Here is a 26,147-nt window from a genome sequence, read left to right as displayed (position 1 = left end):
CTGGTGAAACGTTGTTGTCCTGCCTCCTGTAAGGAGGAAAAATGCGTACCATTACGTTTCCGACTTTGATAAACGTCGGATTGTAGCCTATCGCGATTGCGGTTTATCGTATCGCGATATTGATGCTCGCTTTGGTCGAGATCCAATGACTGTTAGCAGAATATGGAATCGGTGGGTTCAGCAGGGTAATACGCAACGCCGTGATGGATCCCAACAGCCTCGTAGCACTAGCAGTCGAGATGACAGGCATTTTATTCGCATGGCTGTAACGGATAGTGCAACCACGTCTCGATCCCTGAGTCAACAGATGTGGACGTATGCAAAACAACAACCATCTGCACGAACGGTTCGACGACGTTTGCAGCAGCATGGATTATCAGGTCGGAGACCATGGCTGCGGTTACCGTTGTCGCTGCATCACAGACAGGAGCGCATGCGATGGTGTACTCAACGACGAACCTGGGTGCACGAATGGCAAAATGTCATTTTTTCGGATGAATCCAGGTTCAGTTCACAGCATCATGATGGTCGCATCCGTGTATTGCGACATCGCTGTGAACGCATATTGGAAGCGTGTATTCGTCATCGCCATACTGGCGTATCACCCGGTGTGATGGTTCGGGTGCCATTGGTTACACGTCTCGGTCACCTCTTGCTCGCATTGACGGCACTTTGAACAATGGACGTTACATTTCCGATGTATTACGACCCATGGCTCTACCCTTCATTCGATCCCTGCGAAACCCTACGTCTCAGCAGGATAATGCACGACCGCATGTTGCAAGTCCAGTACTGGCCTTTCTGGATACAGAAAATGTTCGACTGCTGCCCTGGATAGCACATTCTCCAGATCTCTCACCAACTGAAAACGTCTGGTCAATGGTAGCCGAGCAACTGGCTCGTCACAGTATGCCAGTCACTACTCTTGATGAACTGTGGTATCGTGTAGAAGCTGCATGGGCAGCTGTACTTGTACACGCCATCCAAGCTCTGTTTGACGCAATGCCCAGGCGTATCAAGGCCGTTATTACGGCCAGAGGTGGTTGTTCTGGGTATTGATTTCTCAGGATCTATGCACCCAAATTGCGTGAAAATGTAATCACATGTCAGTTCTTGTATAGTATATTTGTCCAATGAATCATCTGCATTCTTGATGTAGCAATTTTAATGGCCAGTAGTGTACAATGTACTGTATCACTGGATAGAGAGTATAACATTTACCTGTAGTGCTAAAAAATGAGTGCCTCTTAAAACAGCGGCCACATATGAATAAACCACAATAATACCATATAAATAATACGGCCACTCTCTGTTCCTTTCACACAAATGTCTCTTTCCTTCTTAAACACAATTATTCATGCGCTCTCACTCTTTCTTTCTTTCTCACCCACACACTGACACATTCGTTCTCTCTCTCCCTCCCTATCACTCTCTCTCTCTCTCTCTCTCTCTCTCTCTCTCTCTCTCTCTCCCTCTCTCGCACAATCACACGCATACACACACACACATGTTAACTCTGTGATAATGTTGCAAATTTTAAGAGATTACGGAGAAGCGTAACTATATCAATTTGAAGAAAGATACTCTGGTCCGGAAACGACTGATTCGAAAGTTGTAAGAGAAAATTGGCCTGGTACCTCTGACAGTTGAATACTTATACCGTTACTGTTGCTACTAAGATTCTATGGCACATAACTGTCATAGATGATAGTGTGGATCAAAACAAGTGCAAACTGTCCAGTAAATATGGGCTGTACAATGTATACCTTAAGTAGTATGGGCAGTTGTTCAACTTCAGTACAGGGAAAAGCATCTCTTCTGCAGAACAAGTGTCCATAGCTTAAAGTATGTAATTGAGAGCCAATATTTACTAAAGGTATTTTTCTTGCTTTGGTCCATACTACCTCCTCGAAAAATACGAGTATATAAACCAAAGAACTTTCAGTAGAAGAGATGTGATTCACAGTCTTCAACATCAACAACAGCACATGCTCATGCATTGCAGATCTCATGTTCATTGGGCATTTTTCCATGTTCTGACCCATACTACCACCCCTGACAGTTATCTCGCTACAGGCTTAGCATTAACAGCATATTTTCAACTGTCAGAGGTAACAGAACGATTTCGCTTCTAAATTTCGACTCGGCACTAAGGGACTTAAATTCTGAGGTCATCAGTTCCCTAGACTTAGAACTAGTTAAACCTAACTAACCTAAGGACATCACACACATCCATGCCCGGGGCAGGATTCGAACCTGCGACCGTAGCAGCAGCGAGGTTCCGGACTGAAGCGCCTAGAACCACTCGGCCACAGCGGCCGTGTTTGGAACAGTGTCCCCTATCTCGAATTGATACATTTATACTTCTCTATTACCCGTGAAAGTTTGTAATATCATCGCACAATCTGCCTGTGTATATACAACAATGTTATGAAAAGGATAGACAGCACTATCGGACTTAACATCTGTGGTCATCAGTCCCCTAGAACTTAGAACTACTTAAACCTAACTAACCTAAGGACATCACACACATCCATGCCCGAGGCAGGATTCGAACCTGCGACCGTAGCAGTCGCGCGGTTCCTGACTGCGCCCCCAGAACCGCTAGACCACCGCGGCCGGCCATATCTCTCTCTCTCTCTCTCTCTCTCACACAAACACACACACACACACACACACACACACATACACACACACACACACACAGACACGACCTATGTCTCCAGTCACTGTGGCTGTGATGAAACGTTGTTTGGCTAACAGGGGGACATTAAACAGCATCTTTGCGTTTCTCTTAGCTTTGTTCCCTACTGAGAAACGAAAAGTGGTACGTCTTTTTTAAATAGCACCCTGTATTTTTTATTCGGTAATTCACTTCCTCTTCTCAAGACCAGTTAAAAAACGTATCACAGCGTACCATTCACGTAAACATGTCGTCATTAAAAACTCTGGCCCTCCTTTTCCAGTACGCACTGCAACAACATGGGGCAATGTAACTCGTCCACTTGCTGAAGCTGACAGTAAACAAATGGAAGCCTAAGGGAAATGTACACCGGTCATTCAGTCAACCGTCTTCAGTTGAAGTTTTGTTTGTGTACAATGCACACCATCGAAGAGAAGGGAGAAATGCTACTCATCTATGGAGAATGTAAGTTGGCAAAACAGTTACTACAATAAAAGTTTCTTATTTACAGTGTTATGGCCAAGAATACTTAATCTGTTAATAGATGATACCATTTTGTTTGCTAAATGCTTACATAAAATCCTGGTATTCTACATACTTATATAAGTCAAGAGGGTACAACGTAATATCGGAATATAATGCTTCATGCTCTCCCGGCGAGTCGCTGTCATGTTGATTAATCGTGTATCTGCCAGTTATTCGCGTCTTTCCTGCACGATATTTCAGCTACGTGGTTCACAGTCTTCTTCAGGTTCTGTCCGATACTCAGCGGACAGCACCTGAAGAAGACTGCGAGTCACGTAGTTGAAATACCGCGCCGGAAAGACGCGAATAGCCGGTAGAAACCCGATTAATCAACATAATATCGGAATGCACATTACAAATGTTGCATCTTCTCATAACTCAGTGAAGATTAAATAAGTATGTAATATACAGGGTGGTCCCTTGATCGTGATCAAGCCAAATATCTCACGAAATAAGCGTCAAACGAAAAATCTGCAAAAAACGAAACTTGTCTAGCTTGAAGGGGGAAACCAGATGGCGCTATAGTTGTCCCGCTAAATGGCGCTGACATAGGTCAAACTGATATCAACTGCGTTTTTTTAAAATAGGAACCCCCATTTTTCATTACATATTCGTGTAGTACGTAAGGAAATGTGAATGTTTTAGTTAGGCACTTTTTTCACTCTGTGATAGATGGCGCTGTAATAGTCACAAACATATGGCTCACAATTTAGACGAACTGTTGGTAACAGATAGGTTTTTTAAATTAAAATACAGATCGTAGGTACGTTTGAATATTTTATTTCTGTTGTTCCAATGTGATACATGTACCTTTGTGAACTTATCATTTCTGAGAACGCATGCTGTTACAGAGTGTTTACCTGTGAATACCACATTTATGCAATAAATGTTGAAAATGATGTCCGTCAACCTCAACGCATTTGGCAATACGTGTAACGACATTCCTCTCAACAGCGAGTAGTTGGCCTTCTGTAATGTTCGCATATGCATTGACAATGCGCTGACGCATGATGTCAGGCGTCGTCGGTGGATCACGATGGCAAATATCTTTCAACTTTTCCTATAGAAAGAAATCCGGGGACGTCAGATCCGGTGAACGTGCGGGCCATGGTATGGTGCTTCGACGACCAATCCACCTGTCATGAAATATGCTATTCTATACCGCTTCAACCGCACGCGAACTATGTGCCGGATATCCATCATGTTGGCAGTACATCGCCATTCTGTCATGCAGTGACACATCTTGTAGTAACATCGGTAGAACATTACGTAGGAAATCAGCAAACATTGCACCATTTAGATTGCCATCGATAAAATGGGAGCCAATTATCCTTCCTCCCATAGTGCTGCACCATACATTAAACCGCCAAGGTCGCTGATGTTCCACTTGTCGCAGCCATCGTGGATTTTCCGTTGCCCAATAATGCATATTATACCGGTTTACGTTACCGCTGTTAGTGAATGACGCTTCGTCGCTAAATAGAACGCGTGCAAAAAATCTGTCACCATCCCGTAATTTCTCTTGTGGCCAGTGGCAGAACTGTATACGACGTTCAAAGTCGTCGCCATGCAATTCCTGGTGCATAGAAATATGGTACGGGTGCAATCGATGTAGATGTAGCATTCTCAACGCCGACGTTTTTGAGATTCCCGATTCTGGCGCAATTTGTCTGCTATTGATGTGCAGATTAGCCGCGACAGCAGCTAAAACACCTACTTGGGCATCATCATTTATTGCAGGTCGTGGTTGACGTTTCACATGTGGCTGAACTCTTCCTGTTTCCTTAAATAATGTAACTATCCGGCGAACGGTCCGGACACTTGGATGATGTCGACCTGGATACCGAGCAGCATACATAGCACACGCCCTTTGGGCATGTTGATCACAATAGTCATACCTCAACACGATATCGACCTTTTCCGCAATTGGTAATCGGTCCATTTTAACACGGGTAATGTATCACGAAGCAAATACCGTCTGCACTGGCGGGAAGTTGCGTGATACCACCTACTTATACGTTTTTAACTATTACAGCGCCATCTATCACAAAGCGAAAACAGTGGTCCAGCTAAAACATTCATATTTCTTTACGTACTACAAGAATATGTAATAAAAATGGGGTTTATATTTTAAAAAACGCAGTTGACATCCGTTTGACCTATGGCAGCACCTTGTAGCGGCTCAAACAGCGCCATCTGGTTTCCCCCTTCAAGCTAGACGAGTTTCGTTCTTTCTGGTTTTTTCGTTTTTTCGCTTGATGCTTATTTTGTGAGATATTTGGCCCGGTCACAATCAATGGACCACGCTGTATAACTGCACTACATCTAAGAGCCATGGGGATCTCTTTAGAAATAGGAATTTGTGAGGACGTATTTGATTGCTTCAGTGCTCGGTCATAATATTGACTTTCGTAAAGTGTGAATGTAGATGTAGAGGTTATTTATTCATTGTACAGACGGTAAACATCCTGAGAGTGACTGAAGGTCATCATTACTCTCTACTTGTACATTAATTTTCGTACGATTCGTTATTTTCTTAAAGTTGATAACGATGACTCACTGATAAGTGACAAATTGAAGCCTATAAAACGCTGATAACCTAAGTGTTGCGTTTAAAAGGGATTTTTGGTTCCTAAAGCTTGATATTTCTGCACCAAAAGAGTCGTACATGAATATGGTAATTCTCTTTCCACGGTCCAGTCACATTTCTGTGACTACCACCTACGGTCGAAGTCAAAGTGCAATAAATGCTCAACGACGGAAAGTGCAACACTAACAGTGGAGAGCGTATAAACCGTGTCGGGGTGACGCGAAAAACAATCCAGCCGTCGTGTTGTGGAAACGGAATGATTGATCTGACGTCCAAAACGGCATGATCATTGGTTTTTGGGCCAAGGGAGGGAAGCATTTGTGAAGCGGCTATGTATGCAAACTGATCACATGCAGCCGTGGTTAAAGTATGCCGTGCATGACAAACTGGCACTACCCGGACCGGCTAAAAGGCATCTGTGGTGCATCATGGGTCACGGATCACATCGGTGAACGACGGCTGCAGGGATGTGTTCGGGAGAACAGACGAGTAACTGTTCAGCAGCTGAGCAGCCAGACGAACTAAGGGGCTGGCAACAGTGTCTCGTCAACGACAGTTCAGCGATCGCTGCTGCGGCTGAGCCTCCACAGCAGATGGCTGGCTCATCCACCCATGGTGACTGCTGTTGATCGACGACGAGGACTCGAATTTGCACGCCATTCAGCAACTGAACGCCCACTGAGTGGCGACAGGTAGCCTGTTCAGACGAATCACGTTTTATGCTCTGTCAGACAGATAGTCGTTGACGTGTATGGCGTGAAACGCCTGGAAGCGAACACCGTGCAACCAGGCGGGAGCGATATGGTCTGCGGAATGATTTCGTGGCATTACCTGTGTGATATCGCCTTTTCCGAAAGGCACAATGGATCATCGCAAGTATGCATCTGTCCTTAGGGATCATGTTTACCCCTACATGCAGTACGTTTATCCTCGGCACGATGACATCTACCAGTAGGACAATGCAACGTTTGCCGGCCAGAGTGGCCGAGCGGTTCTAGGCGCTATAGTCTGGAACCGCGCGACCGCTACGGTCGCAGGTTGGAATCCTACCTCGGGCATGGATGTGTGTGATGTCCTTAGGTTAGTTAGGTTTAAGTAGTTCTAGGGGACTTATGACCTCAGATGTTGTCCCATAGTGCTCAGAGCCATTTGAACCAATGCAACGTGTCACAGAACTCACAGTGAACGTGAGTGGTTCGAAGAGCACAGGGATGGATTTCCCGTACTCCCCTGGCCACCAAATTCCCTGGGTTTGAACCCAGTCGAGAATCTGTGAGACCAACTCGATCGGGCTGTTCGCGGCATGGACCTCCAACCGAGAATCCTAAGGGAGCTGGCTGCAGCACTGGAGTCGGCACGGCTCCACATCCCTGTCCGTGCCTTCCAGAACCTCACTGACTCTCTTTCTGCACGTTTCGCTGCGGTCCGTGCAGCAAAATGTTTCTATCCAGGCTTTGGCATGTTGTCACATTATCGTGACTGGATATTCCATACACTAACTTTGAGGTTCTCCGATGACATTGTAATTCTGTCAGGGACGGCAAAGGAATTGGAAGAGCAGTTGAACAGAATGGACAGTGTCTTGAAAGGAGGGTATAAGATGAACATCAACAAAAGCAAAACGAGGATAATGGAATGTAGTCGAATTAAGTCGGGTGATGCTGAGGGAATTAGATTAGGAAATGAGACACTTAAAGTAGTAAAGGAGTTTTGCTATTTGGGGACCAAAATAACTGATGATGGTCGAAGTAGAGAGGGTATAAAATGTAGACTGGCAATGGCAGAGAAAGCGTTTCTGAAGAAGAAAAATTTGTTAACATCGAGTATAGATTTAAATGTCAGCAAGTCGTTTCTGAAAGTATTTGTATGGAGTATAGCCATGTATGGAAGTGAAACGTGGACGATAAGAGAATAGAAGCTTTCGAAATGTGGTGCTACAGAAGAATGCTGAAGATTAGATTAGTAGATCACATAACTAATAAGGAGGTATTGAATAGAATTGGGGAGAAGAGGAGCTTGTGGCACAACTTGACTAGAAGAAGGGATCGGTTGGTAGGAAATGTTCTGAGACATCGAGGGATCACCAATTTAGTATTGGAGGGCAGCGTGGATGATAAAAATCGTAGAGGGAGACCAAGAGATGAATACACTAAGCACATTCAGAAGGATGTAGGCTGGAGTAGGTACTGGGAGATGAAGAAGCTTGCACAGGATAGAGCAGGATGGAGAGCTGCATCAAACCAGTCTCAAGACTGAAGACCACAACAACAACAGCAACGTCCAAGCAAATGTAACGGCTTCCCTGTAATTAAGAAATGACTGTCGATAGCTAAAAAAGTATAACTGTACGCCCTCCGGAGCTTGTTACATCCCGGCCGCTGTGGTCGAGCGGTTCTAGGCGCTTCAGTCCGGAACCACGCTGCTGTTACGGTCGCCGATTCGAATCCTTGTCTTCTCGGGCATGAATGTGTTTGATTACCTTAGGTTAGTTAGGTTTAAGTAGTTCTAGGAGACTGATGACCTTAGATGTTAAGCCCCATAGTGCTCAGAGCCATTTGAACCATTTTTTGTTACACGTATGCGTTTGTTTATGTGCTTGAACTATAATTATTTTTCTGTTTGACATTTTCTTGTAAATGAACATACGATTTGTGCTAAACAGATATCTGTGAAAAGCATATTTACGAAAAGTGCGTTGTTGTGCCTTAAAGCAGATCACCATCACTAATAACTTTTCAAAACTGTTTATCCACTCACTACCAAACAGTTTTACACTATCACTATGTTGCAGTCGTGTCTTACTATATGCTCATTTTTTCTGCGAGTCAGCATTTTGCAGTTCGCATTACATTACCGTAGCAACCTTATTGGGCAATAAACGTTCACAGCCATGCAGCTTAGATAGTGCATTCCTCTACTACTCTGGGCAATGATGAAGTTGAAATTTGTAGATAGATGGTGCACACACAATAGCGTTCTCGCTACTGAACCAACACAGTGGAGTGAATTTATATTCTCAGGATTCACGTATTTGGCATACACGTTGTTGGTAATTGCGAATGGAATTCAGGATAACGAACATGGTGAAGGCAAGTTGTGGCTCTGATGTCTGACCCTATGTTGAGTTTTCTATGATCCCTTCTTGCAGATGACAGCAAGTGAGCAGGGCAGTATTTTCAGTGGTGCCTGAGAGCATTTAGCGGTCACCCGTGTCATGTGATGTTTTCAGATATTCTCTCATTCTACTTTATATTTCATACCCGAAGCGATGTTTTCTGTTCTGGAACGGAAGTTCTGCTTTCCTCTAACGACTTTATTTTCGTCTCTAGAGACGTATTCTGTTTTTCTGCTTGTCATTTTGGTATTTGACGTAATATTTAGTTTGCGTTGCAAGCGGTACTATCTGTTGACGCTGGGCAGTATATGGGTGTGTAGCTCGAATAAAAAACTTTGTCATTGACAGACTGACGTGCGGAGGTGGGAAGTGTCACTGTTGGCTTCGTGTAACTAGCCACTCTTGCCTCCGTATGTACTTATAAAATATACAACACTGCGAGAGAGTGCAACGCGCCCTCGTGCGTGCATGTACGCGCCCGCGTGTGTGCTTTTGTGTACGCGCGCGAGCACTTGGCTCTAACCACTCTATTACCCGAAACGTCAGTCACAGAGCTACACTACTGGCCATTAAAATTGCTACACCCCGAAGATGACGTGCTACAGACGCGAAATTTAACCAACAGACAGAAGATGCTATGATACGCAAGTGATTAGCTTTTCAGAGCGTTCACACAAGGCTGGCGGCTGTGGCGACACCTACAACGTACTGACATGAGGAAAGATTCCTACCGATTTTTCATACACAAACAGCAGTTGACCGGCGTTACCTGGTGAAACGTTGTTGTGATGCGTCGTGTAAGGAGGAGAAATGCGTACCATCACGTTTACGACTTTCATAAACGTTGGATTGTAGCCTATCGCTATTGCGGTTTATCGTATTGCGACATTGCTGCTTGCGTTGGTCGAGATCCAGTGACTGTTAGCAGAATATGAAATCCATGGATTCAGGAAGGTAATACGGAACGCCGTGCTGGATCCCAACGGCCTCGTATCACTAGCAGTCGAGATGACAGGCATGTTATCTGCATGGCTGTAACAGATCGTGCAGCCACGTCTCGATCCCTGAGTCAGCAGATGGGGACGTTTGCAAGGCAACAACCATCTGCACGAAACAGTTCGACGACGTTTGCAGCAGCGTGGACTATCAGCTCGGAGACCATGGCTGCGGTTACCCTTGACGCTGCATCTCAGACAGGAGCGCATGCGATGGTGTACTCAACGACAAACCTGGGTGCACGAATGGCAAAACGTCATTTTTTCGGACGAATCTGTTTACAGCTTCATGATGGTCGCATCCGTGTTTGGCGACATCGCGGTGAACGCACATTGGAAGCGTGTATTCGTCATCGCCATACTGACGTATCACCGGGCGTGATGGTATGGGGTGCCATTCGTAACACGTCTCGGTCACCTCTTGTTCGCATTGATGGCACTTCGAACAGTGGACGTTACATTTCAGATGTGTTACGACCCGTGGCTCTACCCTTCATTCGATCCCTGCGAAACCCTACGTCTCAGCAGGATAATGCACGACCGCATGTTGCAGGTCCTGTACGGGCCTTTCTGGATACAGAAAATGTTCGACTGCTGCCCTGGCCAACACATTCTCAAGATCTCTCACTAACTGAAACGTCTAGTCAATGGTGGCCGAGCAAGTGGCTCGTCACAATACGCCAGTCACTACTCTTCATCAACTGTGGTAGTGTGTTGAAGCTGCATGGACAGCTGTACCTGTACACGCCATCCAAGCTCTGTTCGACTCAATGCCCAGGCGTATAAAGGCGGTTATTGCGGCCAGAGGTGGTTGTTCTGGGTAAAAAAAAAAAAAAAAAAAAAAAAAAAAATGGTTCAAATGGCTGTGAGCTCTATGGGACTTAACATCTGAGGTCATCAGTCCCCTGGAACTTATAAATACTTGAACCCATCCAACCTAAGGACATCACACACATCCATCCCCGAGGCAGGATTCGAATCTGCGACCGTAGCGGTCGCGCGGTTCCAGACTGGAGCCGCTAGAACCGCTCGACCATTCCGGCCTGCCTATTTTGGGTACTGATTTCTCAGGATATATGCACCCAAACTGCGTGAAAATGCAATCACATGTCAGTTCTAATATAATATATTTGTCCAATGAATACCCGTTTATCATCTGCATTTCTTATTCTTGTAGCAATTTTAATGGGCATTAGTGTATTTTATACGAAGTGTGGCCTTGATGATGCCGCTTCCTGCACCGAAACTAATAAAATTTGTACTCAGTGTTATATTTCTCATATCACACAGTGCATAAATCGGTAGTCGTATATGATGTTGAAGTGCTGACCTCTCTGGTAGGAAATGTAAACATGGCAAGTTGTTTAGCATACGCAAAATAGTATGACTGCGTGAAGGTCTAAGTAAGGTGGTATTAGGTTAAACACGACTATTGTTCGAAACTTTAGTGCGTGACTATAGCAGCGATTGTGAGACAGAAATCGTGTTGTAAAGTGCTTGTCGCGAATGTTATCCTGCAAACCTATGTAATTTGCCAGGGTGTATCAAAGAGTGCGAGAATAATATACGGGCCGTACCAAATGTGATACTGAATGAGGTTTAGACTAAAGAGCAACGCACCATTTGCTAGTATCACCTGCAGCAATGCTCCCTTTCGTAGAAAGGCCCACATCATTTACACCATATGTAACTTTGCTCTCTAAAAGGCCTTTATCCCATTATCACAGCTATATATCTATTTGACGCTAAGATGCATCATATCATCATTTAGCACAACTATGTATGCATTATCAGGAATTATGAATATACGTGCGATTTGCGACGCTTTCACTCTCCACAATATCGTGTTAACTAATTTTCTCTGTGCTTTGGTTAATTAGTGCCGCCATATTACACCAATGTGGCGCACTGCATAGTTCGTTATCTTAAGCAACGCCTTAGTGTTTTAATAATTAATCAATCACCATAAAACTAACTTGCACAATACTGGCTCAGCTAGATTAATGAAACAGTATTTTTTGTTATGACGTGATTACTGCGTAATCAGCCTGTTTATTGTGCAAATACATGTGCGTACAAATGCGTTAACGCGAGCGAGAGAGCGAGCGAGCGAGCGAGAGAGAGAGAGAGAGAGAGAGAGAGAGAGAACATGAGTCATTTTAATTAAAAAATGCTTAGGTCATCGGTTCCTAGACTTACACACTACTTAAATTAACTTATGCTAAGAACAACACACACAGCCATGCCCGAGGGAGGACTGGAACCTCCGACGGGAGGGCCTCACAGTCCGTGACATGACGCCTCAAACCGCACGGCCACTCCGTTACTGATCAATAGGATTTGTTTCTTCTTTGTCTGTTTACCGTGAATATTTATGGTCTATTGTCAATCTCTCAGTGCCATTATTTCTTTCTGACAGCTGGACTTTCATAAGTTCTTAGACAATTTTCCTGATTTATTTATTTCTTTTACATTTTGCCACCACGAGATCAAGATGAGAGTAGCGTCGAATGCGGTTGGGATTTGTCTAAAAACTGGTCTTTGCACAGTTCTATTGAAGCAAAACAGACCGGTACTGATCTTCTTTATTACGATGCACAGAACTTCATGTTATGGCTGGATCGTAATCATATGCCATTTGCGTAACTGCAAACACTCGTTTGGCGTTATGTTCTATGATGGTTAACTCTTTTAATCCTGCTGGCACCAGGTATACGTTGTAACCTGCATTTCCGGTGACGTGCCGTTGAAATATGTAATGCTCACTTATTCAAGGCATTTGTCCAGAAAGACTGAAATATGCCGTTGTTAAACCCCACTTTAATAATGATGGTTCCTTAGCAACAATAATACACGCAGAAAATCACAGTCTGGATTTCAGAAGGGTTGCTCCAAAGGGAATGCCTTTTACATGTTCAGTCACCGGATTTTACAAGCATTAAATAATAAAACAGCTCCGGTTGCTATTTTCTGCGACTGATCTAAGGCATTTGACTGTGTGAATCACAATATTCTCGTAGATAAATTGAAGTTTTATAGGACCAATGGTATAGCCAATCAATGGATAATGTCAAATCTAACCAAAGGAATTCAAAACGTTGTACTCAGTAATTCAATGAATATAGTGTGGGTTCGTAATTCTGACTGAGGGGGGGGGGGGGGAACATGTATGAGGTTCCCCAAGGCTCCATCTTAGGTCCATTACTGTTACTCATATATGTAAACGATCTTACGTCTAACACACAACAACTAGAGTTAGTCGTTTTCGCAGATGACACTAGTATTCTAAATAGCCCAAGCATACATACAGACACAGAAGAAATTGTAAACAAAATGCTTAAAAGTATCGTTGACCGGTTTTCTGTGAATGGTTTCACCCCAAATTTTAAAAAAAACATAACATATTTAGTTCAGCTCATCTAGGGGAATTACACCAATGATTAATGTAACACCTGCCGAGGAAATAAATAGGGTGGAAACTTCAAAATTCGTAGCTGTACATATTGACGAGGATTAAACTGGGAAAAAGCACATTCTGGGCCTCATCAAACAACTTAGTTTAGCTATATTTGCACCTAGAACTATACACAGTCTTAAAAACTAAACTCCGCCCGAAAAGACCATGAAGGTCCAATGGTATCAACCGGCCACCGTGTCATCCTCAGCCCACAGGCGTCACTGGATATGGATATGGCGGGGCATGTGGTCAGCACATCGCTCTCCGTCCATTGGGGAGAGACAAATCAGCAAACTGGCAGATTTGCATAATTTCATTCGATAATGTCATATGGAACAATGTTCTGGGGCAGCTCATCTCTAAGAAAGAAAGTATTCATTTCGTAAAAACATGCTGTTGGATTAGATTAGATTATATTAATTATTCATTCCATAGACCCATAAAAGAGGGAATCCTCCTGGGTGTGGAAATGTCAGATAAACAATTAGAAAAACTTGAGTTTCATTAATTTTAATGATACTCAGTTAATAAACAGTAAAATTAAGGACATGAATTAAATTTAAACTTCTAATATTTACAGGTTTAATACTTAAATCTGCTTTCATTAAATCTGTCATTCAGGCATTTGCCAGTTTCTTGGCTATTACAGCCAAGTATTGTCAAAAAATAAAGTAAATTATTCATTTCAGTGATCCTCAATTAAGAACAGTCACATTATGTACAAGATTTAAAATTAAACTTCCACTATTTACAGACTTAACACTTACATCTGCTTTCCATACATCCATCATTCACACAGTTGGTAGTTACTTGGCTGTTACAACCAAATATTGTCAAAAATTAGAGTATAATAAATTTTCATTAAAATGGTCTACTGCACTTGTTGAGAAACTCATGGGTGGAATAGAAGGAGTTGGCCACAATAATTCTTTTAAATTATGTTTAAATTGTGCCTTGTCTGAAACTAAACTCTTAATGGTTGCTGGTAACTTATTGAAAATGTACGTTGCTGAGTACTGGACTCCTTTCTGGGCAAGTGTAAGTGATTTTATATGTTTATGGATATTGTTCTTATTCCTAGTATTGATACTGTGTACTAAGTAGTTAGTTGGAAAAAGAGATGTATTATTTAAGAATAATGTGCAGTGCTCATTTACCATCCTCTTATAGACATCTGTTTAAGGAGTTGTGTATACTGACTACTGCTTCACGGTATATTTATTCCTTTGCGAAGATTCTTGTAAGTAATCCACTACTGTTAAAAATGAACAATGATGTACGCAATTACTGTACAACACCAGTTGGAAAATGATAATTATTACTCCACTTGAAGGTTGTCTTTAATACAAAAAGAGCTGCACAGAAGACTTGTTTTCATCACTTACCCAGTGATATAAAATGTCTGATAGACAGCAAATTAAAACTTGAAAACAAACTGAGAAAATTTCTCCTTGAGAATTCGGTCCGTTCCGTGGAAGAATTTCTATTACTGCAATGTGTAAAAGGTGGTGGGTAGGACTCACTGACTCAGAAAATTTGTATATCATTTTTCCTTTCTGGACAAAGTTAGAAATGTTAAGAATGTAACCATATGTACAAACAAATTCGCGATGTGAATATAAAATGATCCGTTCCACATTATTATGATCTACAGAGCAAAATGATCCATGGAACATGAAAGTAACTAACCAACTAACTAATTAAAAGCTGAGTATACTTACCTTATAAACATCCAACTGGCCGCAGAAGACATCGAACTGGCTGTACAGGCTCTCGAGCATGCTGATGACCATCATGGCCGTGGCGTTGGAGCAGATGGACGTGAAGCCGACGATATCGCTGAACAGCATCGTCACATTGTCGTGCGTCGTCGCTTCGATGGTTTTACCTACAATGGTGGCATTCCAAAGCATAAATGTCGACTCTTATTTAACTGCACTCAGTTGACGCGATGAAACGGCACGCAGTTTCCATTCACGAACTGTAGAAGAGATATTTAAATTCTCCTTACATTTGCTGGGACATTACAAGATTGCGGGAAGATAATGATATAAATGGGAACCTAGGCCCACATGGGTACATATGGTGCACGAACAAACACTTGAAACAAGACTTTTTGGTGAAACTGTTTTAATTCTCTGAGAAATATTGACCGATTAATCGAGTAAAACGATCAGTGGTGACAGCTGTTTCAGTGATAGAGCGGGTTGTGGAAGATCGTAATCTCTGCACGCGCCGTGTGTGTCTCAGAACTGGACGCTGTCACAATATTACTTTGTAACTGGTAGAAGACGACCTCGGGGAAGATCAGTTTGGATTCCGTAGAAATGTTGGAACACGTGAGGCAATACTGACCCTACGACTTATCTTAGAAGAAAGATTAAGGAAAGGCAAACTTACGTTTCTAGCACTTGTAGACTTAGAGAAAGCTTTTGACAATGTTGACTGGAATACTCTCTTTCAAATTCTGAAGGTGGCAGGTGTAAAATACAGGGAGCGAAAGATTATTTACAGTTTGTACAGAAACCAGATGGCAGTTATAAGAGTCGAGGGGCATGAAAGGGAAGCAGTGGTTGGGAAGGGAGTGAGACAGGGTTGTAGCTTATCCCCGATGTTATCCAATCTGTATATTGAGCAAGCAATAAAGGAAACAAAAGAAAAGTTCGGAGTTGATATTAAAATCCATAGAAAAGGCATTAAAACTTTGAGGTTCGCCGATAACATTGTAATTCTCTCAGAGGCAGCAAAGGACCGGAAGAGCAGCTGAACGGAATGGACAGTGTCTTGAAAGGAGGGCATAAGATGAACATAAAAAAAGCAAAACGAGGATAATGGAATGTAGTCGAATTAAGTCGGGTGATGCTGAGGGAATTAGATTAGGAAATGAGGCACTTAAAGTAGTAAAGGAGTTTTGCTATTTGGGTAGCAAAATAACTGATGATGGTCGAAGTAGAGAGGATATAAAATGTAGGCTGGCAATGGTAAGGAAAAAGTTTCTGAAGAAGAGAAATTTTTTAACATCGAGTATTAATTTAAGTATCAGTGAGTCATTTTTGAAAGTATTTGTATGGAATGTAGCCTTGTATGGAAGTGAAACATGGACGATAAATGGTTTGGACGAGAAATGTGGTGATACAGGAGAGTGCTGAGATTAGATGGGTAGATCACATAACTAATGAGGAGGTATTGAATAGAATTGGGGAGAAGAGGAGCTTGTGGCACAATTTGACTAGAAGAAGGGATCGGTTGGTAGGACATGTTCTGAGACATCGAGGGATAACCATTTTAGTATTGGAGGGTAAAAATCGTAGAGGGAGACCAAGAGATGAATATACTAAGCAGATTCAGAAGGATATAGGCTGCAGTAGGTACTGGGAGGTGAAGAAGCTTGCACAGAATAGAGTAGCATAGTGAACTGCATCAAACCAGTCTCAGGACTGAAGACCACAACAACAACAACTGCATTGTAATAACGACACGAATTTACGCGCCTATCCAATACATTTTTGAGGGTCATCTCACTATGGACCTATGGAAAAAAAGGTACACGAGGTGCGACAGTAAAGTAATGAGACTGATTTTCTTTGCAGGCTTGCGTAGGCACAATATCTTTGACCTTGTTCTATAAGCTGCGGCTAGTCCAAGTGGCACATCGACGCAACTGGTCTGTCATGAGTTGTGCTGTAATAAGTTAACACGTGTTTGTGTCTCTCGTCACGGAAACGGAACCGCATAATATTGAGCAATGGTATGCTATTTCTTTTTGTGTTAAATTAAGTGAAAGCGCGACGACAACTTACGGTAAGCTTCAGAAGGATTTTGGAGAGGAGGTTATGACTAGAGCTCGTTGCCATAAAATGTTTAGTGAAGGTAGAACGAATGTTGCGATGAAGACCGCAGCGGACGACCATCAACCTCATGAACGGATGTCAACTTGGCCATGGTGGGTGAACTCGTACGATCAGATCGAAATTTATCCCTAAACATGATTGCAGAAGAACTGAACATCAATCGAGAAACTGTTCGTCTAATAATAACTGAAGATCTTGGTATGAGAAAGATTTGTCCAAAAATTGTCCCCAAAAATCTCACACCACAACAGCGAGAAACACGGAAAAACGTGGCAGCCGATCTTATAGAGCAAACGGAAATCAGTCCAGAATTGTTGAGCCGTGTTATCACTGGCGATGAAAGTTGTTTTTTTCAATACGATCCAGAGACAAAACGCCGAAGTTCGCCATGGTGCTCAAAGGGATCACCCAGACTAAAAAAAGCTCGTATGTCAAATTGAATAGTGAAATGAATGCTTGTGTGCTTCTTTGATTCCAAGGGAATTTTTCATAAAGAGTGGGTGTCTCCTTGTGGTATAACTTGACTAGAAGAAGGGACCGGTTGGTAGGACATGTTCTGAGGCATCAAGGGATCACAAATTTAGCATTGGAGGGCAGCGTGGAGGGTAAAAATTGTAGAGGGAGACGAAGATTCAGAAGGATGTAGGCTGCAGTAGGTACTGGGAGATGAAGAAGCTAGCACAGGATACAGTGGCATGGAGAGCTGCATCAAACCAATCTCAGGACTGAAGACCACAACAACAACAAATATGCAAAACACTATACTGCTACCGTTTTTCACCCGGCGCACTCGGGACAATGAATACAGGGTGATTCAAAATTAATGGGACACAAAGTATTTCTGTGACTGCAGTTGTGATCTTATTTCAGAAGTAAACATGTAGACTGAAAAGTTAAATCTCATAGTTCCCATTGGCATTCACAGATGTTCCATTTGCGAGACGGCAGATGTCTATTCGCCACTTCATTTCCTGTCAGACCGTTCCAACATATCCCAATCAATGGAGTTAACTATCCGGTGCCTTAGCTGCTGTAAGTCCTGAGGAAATGAAGGTACGTACGTAAACCATATCCTTCACACATTCTCAAAAGAAAAACTAATGGTATGAGGTCAGGTAACTTGCGGGACCACAACATGAACGACATATCATTAGACTCGCGGATGAGTGCTACGATTAGTTATGGCGCAGAAAACATTAAATTTCGGAGGATCACTCTCATGTCTCACAGAGGCTCCAGGGTTTTGTGCACCCCATATTCTCAGAGTATGCTTGTTCATCTTCCCACTTAGGTGAAGTATGGCTCCCTCATAAATCTGTTTGTGAAACCTTCCACCTCATCCGCGCTTGAAAATCAATGCAAATTCGCCTCCGTTTTCGGTCATCGGCTGGTTTTAGCGCTTGCATCATTTGAATTTTGTAAGCCTTGAATTGCAGGCGCTTGTGCAACAGGCATCACACTGTTAATTACGACACATTCACTTCTTTGCTGGCACAACGCCTGGATTTTCAGGAGTTACTTTCGTAGATTGTACGGATGTTTTCCATTACATCATTATCGACGGATGGCCGTCTTGTGGTTTTTTGCTTCGGTAATACACATCCTGTCTCTCCGAATTAGTTGCCCATCTAGCAGTGTTATGACGGTGTGGTGCCACTTGACTAAATTTAATCTAATGCTGTCGCCAGCAGTAAACAATGACGACAATTTTCCTTTGTTTGATTGTTGCCAACCCAAACTGTGAGAGTTAATCTTTCAGTCTACAAGTGTATTTCTAAAACAAATTATTACTGTAGTCTGTCCTATTCATTTTGAAGCACCATGTAATATCATTTAGTTACATGGAAACAGTCTGCGTAGCTTTTTTTATTTTTATTTATTTATTTATTTTTTTGCGGAGGTGCGGGGAAGTGAATTGGGGTGGAGGTGGAGGAAATGGTTATCAGTTTTCTGAATGGTCTCATATGGCTCACGATGACTCCCGCCATTATCTTCATCTCAGAGTAGCACCTGCACCACAGCCTACCCCAACGTCCTCAATCACAGTGGAACTTGGCCTGGCGAGCATAATTTGTTCCAGAATCTTACTCGGACTGCGAAACATTCATTAAGGGAATCAATTTGTCCCGTATAAATTAATGTAAAATACGGTAATGCGTTCCATGCAGAAAAAGTACTGAAGTTTTATCTTATTCATGCCATTTATTCAAATAAAATTATGCATACAGTATTATGTAGTTTATTATTCACGATACGTAACTAATTCTGTTTTACTAGGAAGCTACGTATAGTCATTTGTTTCTGCCGACGCTTCAACACTTGGCGAAAATGCGACACAACATTACCGTCAAATAAATTTGTAGCCCACGTAGCCACTGGTTTACTGGGTTGATGAACTTCAACGCAGGAAGGTCGCAGTTCGTAGTAATAGATGGCAAATCATCGAGTAAAACTGAAGTGATATCAGGTGTTCCCCAGGGAAGCGTCCTGGGACCTCTGCTGTTCCTGATCTGTATAAATGACCTGGTTGACAATCTGAGCAGTTCTCTTAGGTTGTTCGCTGATGATGCTGTAATTTACCGTCTAGTAAGGTCATCCGAAGACCAGTATCAGTTGCAAAGCGATTTAGAAAAGAATGCTGTATGGTGTGTCAGGTGGCAGTTGACGCTAAATAACGAAAAGTGTGAGATGATCCACATGAGTTCCAAAAGAAATCCGTTGGAATTCGATTACTCGATAAATAGTACAATTCTCAAGGCTTTCAATTCAACTAAGTACCTGGGTGGTAAAATTACGAACAACTCCAGTTGGAAAGACCACATGGATAATATTCTGGGGAAGGCGAGCCATAGGTTGCGTTTCATTGGCAGGACACTTAGAAGATGCAAGTCCACTAAAGAGACAGCTTACAATACACTCGTTTGTCCTCTGTTAGAATATTGCTGCGCGGTGTGGGATCCTTACCAGGTGGGATTGACGGAGGACATCGAAAGGGTGCAAAAAAGGGCAGCACGTTTTGTATTATCACGTAATAGGGGAGAGAGTGTGGCAAATATGATACGCGAGTTGGGATGGAAGTCATTAAAGCAAAGACGTTTTTCGTCGCTGCGAGATCTATTTACGAAATTTCAGTCACAAACTTTCTCTTGCGAATGCGAAAATATTTTGTTGAGGCCAGCCTACATAGGTAGGAATGATAATCAAAATAAAATAAGAGAAATCAGAGCTCGAACAGAAAGGTTTAGGTGTTCGTTTTTCCCGCGCGCTGTTCGGGAGTGGAATGGTAGAGAGATAGTATGATTGTGGTTCGATGAACCCTCTGCCAAGCACTTACATGTGAATTGGAGAGTAATCATTTAGAGGTAGATGTAGATGCAGATGTACGATGCAACCGATCCTCAGGCTTTCAGCATTGCCCTTATTACGCAAGAAGATCGCTGCTCTGAAAAACTCCTCTCCACAACTTCCTGCTGTGAAACACACTGCAACTCCGTAAGTTCTTCGGTGGTTATTTCTTGGTTGTGATCTTCCATAAGCTCCTCGATATCATTGTTATCCACTTCTAGTCCCATGCTCTTCACCAAAAAAGGCAATCTCGTTGACTACAGGCTCCACAGGTACTGACTCAAATGCCTCAGAATCACATTCGACAGCGAAAAGTGTTCATATTGTTGAAAGTTTCCACCGCCGCTCGCGAACGGCTAATGACGTCACACTAAATAATCGTTAGTCATTAAGCGAAACAACACTCGTTAAGCGAGTCAAATTTTTTACAATTTGGTTTTTTCGTTGTGCGTATTTCGCGCTATGGGAGGTGCTCGTTAAGCGAGGTTCCACTGTGTTTGTTTTGTATGACACGGTCTCTATCTTTCCTTACAATTTTGCCCTACACAGTTACTTCTAGTAGCAAGAAAGTTATTTCCTGATAACAAAGTCTATTTCAGTGACTTCACGCAAATTATTAAATGGCCAATCGATTTTGACAGATTAGTAATTCATTATCAATAGCCGACAAGAAATCCTTGGTCATGTTTAGGCTTGCCCATGACCACACAGTGAATAAAGTTCTCCGATTTGTTGGCATATCACTATGGCTGTCCTACGTGTGTACAACGAATAGTGTACCAGTCGCAGCCATATATAAAGGAGTGAAATAAACGATCGTACGGCATTATTGACCAAGAGACCCCCTCTGCGCTCGTTTATCCGCCTGGCACTTCGTCGACTTGCGCTTCACTGAAGGTAAGATGAAATATTTGGGAGAACACAAACGTCCTGTTCCCCGACTGAAGAAAATCTGCGACCTGGCTAGGAACCGAACCCGGGACTGTAGATCTAGAGCTAATGACATTGAGCACTAGACCAGACATGCGGACACCCGGAATAAGAAGAGTGGTCGCATTGCCTTGCAATGACAACCGGTTTCAAACACGACAAGAATAGCTGTTCTCTGTGACTGTATGTCCGTCTCAATCAGCATCCCAGTGAACTCTGGAAAGGGGACTGCATGAAAGGGACATTTGCAAAGCATTGCTCGCAGCAGCACTTAAGTCTGTATGTCTTCAACGGGCCTAACAACACAGGAATATTAGCTGTTAGGAGGCGTCCAGTGTGATTCGAGGAATCTTGATTTTGTCACTTTTCAAAGGAAATATACCGTCGCGTGCATCGAGGGTGCAATGAGGCGTTTAACTCGCAGTGTGTGGAGGGTATAGTTCAGACGGCAGGTGGTCCTGTGACGCTTTATTTATTATTTATGTATTGCTAATTTAGCCCGACCAGATTACGGCCTTAAGGCCACTGTTACATCTGACCAGGTGCACAACACACACAAAAGATATTACAAAACTTCCTTTGATGACAGTAATAATAATAATAATAATAATAATAATAATAATAATAGTAATAGTAGCTGACACTAATAATAAAATGAAAACAATTGTAATTATAACAGTAAAGAACATTGAGACTGCCTCAGATTAGCTTAACACATCTGAAGCCATGTTTAGAATCATTAGAAGCGGAATGGATAAAAGAAGAGAATAAGACTGAAGCGACAGTGAGAATGGCTGTTAGGAAAGAACAGAATGCAGTTAGAGAACTCTGCCGACAAGTTCTGGAGGGGGAGGGGACTGATCAGAATGAGGTGCACCGAATACAGGAGATAAGGTGGACCATTATCTGCCTTTTGAAGTTTAGAAGGAATTTAATTTCCCTATTTTGAGGACTATTTTTCCAAAGTCGGGTTCTTGGTACAGAAAATGGTTTAGAAAGCATGGCAGTGCTCGGTGATGGTACAGAGAGAATTTTACTTTGTTGAGAAGGAGTATTTCTACTGTGCTGTTGAGATAGTAGAGTGAGAGCTGAAGAACAATAAGACGGAGTGCAATGATTTGGAAGACAATAGAGCCAACACAGAGTATGAGAGCCTCTACGCTTATAGCCATGTAGCCTTGACAGCTGTTCCTAGGTCGGTGTGATATTGTCGAAAAAGCTTAAGCCACAACTACACTGTACATAAGCGTTCATCGCCAGTTCCAGCCCGCATGAGCTTTCGTATAAAAGTCGCTGGAGAATGGTATCGCCACAGTCAAGTATGGGGAATGTTAGGGTCTCTAAAAGCTTGTTTTTAAGCTCGAGAGGAAATACATTTTTATATTTCTATAGTGAGTGGAGTGACGCTGACTCTTTCTTACAGACTGCAGTTGTGAGTTCAATCCAGTCTGAATGATAGTTAATAATTACCCCCGCAAGCTCTTTGCAGAAGAAGAAAAGCTTATTTGTGTGCCGTTTAGGACTAATGGTGGGCCGGCCGCGGTGGTCTCGCGGTTCTAGGCGCGCAGTCCGGAACCGTGCGACTGCTACGGTCGCAGGTTCGAATCCTGCCTCGGGCATGGATGTGTGTGATGTCCTTAGGTTAGTTAGGTTTAAGTAGTTCTAAGTTCTAGGGGACTGATGACCACAGCAGTTGAGTCCCATAGTGCTCAGAACCATTTGAACCATTTGAACTAATGGTGGAAGAGATTCTGTGAATGAGCGTCTAAGATCGATTCCGTTTTGATCGGTTAAGTTTTAAACCTGTACTCTGCGCCAACACTGATAGGGGAAGTAAATCGGCATTTACATGCTGGATGGCTGTGCACAGATTTGTTGGATTTTGCACTTAGATACAAATGACTGTTTTCAACGTACAGGTGATATCTGCAATGGGAGAGAATAGTTGATGATGATGATGTTTGGTTTATGGGGTACTCAACTGCGCGGTTATCAGCGCCCGTACAAATTCCCAACCTTTACTCAGTCCAATCTCACCACTTTTATGAATGATGATGAAACAATGCGGACAACACAAACACCCAGTCATCCCGAGGCAGGTGAAAATCCTTGACCCCGCCGGGAATCGAACCAGGGACTCCGTGCTCGGGAGAATAGTTGACACATCATTAACTTATAACGAGAAGAGCAAAGGGCTGAATACTAATTCTTGTGGGGCCAGTGATCTTGCATCCCTCCATTGTGATCTTTTTGTTCCAATCATTACACACTGTTGGTGAGATAAAAGGTACGAGTGTTTTTCGTACCATGACTTGAGCTAACTAATTCAAGTTACCGTGGACATGAGCAAGAATGTCTATGTCAGCATCTTCGGTGACCAAGTGTTGCCTTTTCTTTTATATCCTCAGGACGTTTCTTTCAAGAAGACAACAGTTTTGTTAATTATGCTTCTCGCTAATGTTCTGGGCTGTCAATTATTCATGCAATCTATCGTACCTCGTCTGGCGCAGGAGCTCCCCAACTCTGAATCAGACTGAAATTCACTGACACAGTTGGAACACCGAATGGAGTGTAGTAATCAACATGCCCGCAAGTTAGTAGCTCTAAAGGAATTAGTGATCAATGTGAGGCTTCAAAGGGGTATTGGCCATGGCTTGGTACTATAACTGAAGAGCAACAAATTCAACTCAGGAACAAAAGTCACGGAATAGTGATATGCACATATACAGATGGGCATAGTATAGCATACCTTAGGTATAAAAGGGCAATGCATTGGCGGAGCTGTCATTTGTACTCAGCTGATCACTGTGAAAAAGTTTCCGACGTGGTTATGGCCGTTCGATGGGAACGAACAGACTTTGAACGCGGAATAGTAGTTGCAGCTAGACGCATGAGACATTCCATTTCGGAAATCGTTAGAGAATTAATATTTCGAGACAGACAAGAACAAGATTGTGCCGATGGTACCAAACTGCAGCTATTACTTCTCATCACGGACAACGCAGTGGCCGATGGCCTTCACTTACTGACCGAGAGCAGCGGCGTTTGCGTAGAGTCGTCAGTGTTAACAGATAAGCAACAGTGCCTGAAAAAACCGCAGAAATGAAGGTGGAACCGTCGACGAACGTATCCTTTGATTCAGCATAGCGAAACTTGGTGATAATGGGCTATGACAGCAGACGACCGACGCTATTGTCTTTGCGAAAACCTCTCCTGGGCTCGCGACCATATCGGTTGGATGTGGAAAACCATGGCTTGGTTAGATGAATCCCGATTTCAGTTGATAAGAGCTGACGGTTGGGTTGTAGTTTGGGGCAGACCCCTCGAAGCCACAGGCCAAAGTTGTCAACAATGCACTGTACAAGCTGGTGGTGGCTCCATAACGCTGTGGGCTGTGTTCACACGGGACGGACTCGATCCTCTGGCACAACTGAACCGATAATTGATTAGAAATGGTTATGCTCGGTTACCTGGAGACCTTTTGCAGCCGTGCATGGACTTCATGATCCCAAACGACGATGGAATTTTTATGAATGACAATGAGTCATGTCGCTGGGACACAATTGTACCCGACTGGTTCGAAGACCATTTCGGACAATTAGAGCGAATTGTTTGGCCACCCAGATCGCCGATTGTGAATCTCGTCATACATTTGTGGGACATAATCGACAGGTCAGCTCGAGGTCAGAATCCTGCACTAGCAACACTTTTGCAGTTATGGACGGCTATAGAGGCAGATGGCTCAAGACTTCTACAGCGAACTTCATGTTTAGTCCACGCCACATCGAGCTGGCACAAGACGGTCCGACACGATATTAGGAGCTATCACATGATTTTTGTCTCCTCAGTGTAAAGTAATTCACATATACACATATCCCTGAAGAAACTTGTAGGCTCTCTTCCTCGCCGAATTATTAGAGATGAAGTTCCAAGGGACTAGTGTGATGTCTACTGCTGGTGACTACTTTTCTGTCAGTTTGCTTTCACTACGGAAACTGACGGCTCGTTTAGTGGTTCTTGTACCGGGCCTTTTGTGAGCAGACCGGTACTTCTGCCGTGGCCAAGTCTAGTTCCCGTTCTTCGCAGTGCGCCTCGCCACCGGAAGCTCTTGAGCTATCGGCTGCGTTGGGGCGACGGGTGAAGTGCTTTCCCCTGCCGTCGGCGTTTCCGGCAGCCAAGCAGCTAGTGCTCCAGTGCTGTGTGCTCTTAGGCAGTCGATTCTAACGGTCCTGAATGGCACCAGCGGTAAAATATCCGGAGCGCAAACGTGGGTCGTTTCTGAGGAAACTCGTATACAGCGCCCTGTAGACTACTCGGATGGTTTTTGGACATGGATGTGGAGATGAAGCAGCGATTAGTATGATTAATCAATTATTCAAAAACAGTTTTAATCGCATTTATTATTATACCGCCAACCGGTTTCAGCCCTACGTCTGGACGTTTACACCATTGGTCGACTGCTGGTGATGTCACTCCTGCCTATATAACGGCAGGAAACTATATGTCGTTATGTAGACAGGAGCGACACCACCAGCAGTTGATCAATGGTGTAAACGCCCAGAAGGTCACTCCTACGTCGGGTTGACACCGGTTGGCGGTATAATAATAATAATAAATGCGATTAAGACTGTTTTTGAATAATTGATACCTGGATGG

The 26,147-nt window shown here is 43.2% G+C and overlaps 1 protein-coding gene across 1 annotated transcript in view; it reads right to left on the bottom strand.

The window, feature by feature from the left end:
• The window catches only part of LOC126282438 (head-specific guanylate cyclase-like), a 165,919-nt gene that overhangs the window by 94,351 nt on the left and 45,421 nt on the right, over positions 1-26,147 (bottom strand). The window contains exon 6 of the mRNA XM_049982095.1: positions 15,087-15,253. Within this exon, the coding sequence (XP_049838052.1) occupies positions 15,087-15,253 (167 nt within the window). The remainder of the gene's footprint in view (positions 1-15,086; positions 15,254-26,147) is intronic.

This window comes from Schistocerca gregaria, chromosome 7 (genome assembly GCF_023897955.1).
Source record: "Schistocerca gregaria isolate iqSchGreg1 chromosome 7, iqSchGreg1.2, whole genome shotgun sequence".
In the NCBI taxonomy this organism is placed as follows: domain Eukaryota; kingdom Metazoa; phylum Arthropoda; class Insecta; order Orthoptera; family Acrididae; genus Schistocerca; species Schistocerca gregaria.
Note: the sequence above shows the minus strand (reverse complement) of the source record. Positions and strands in the feature narration are given on the sequence as shown.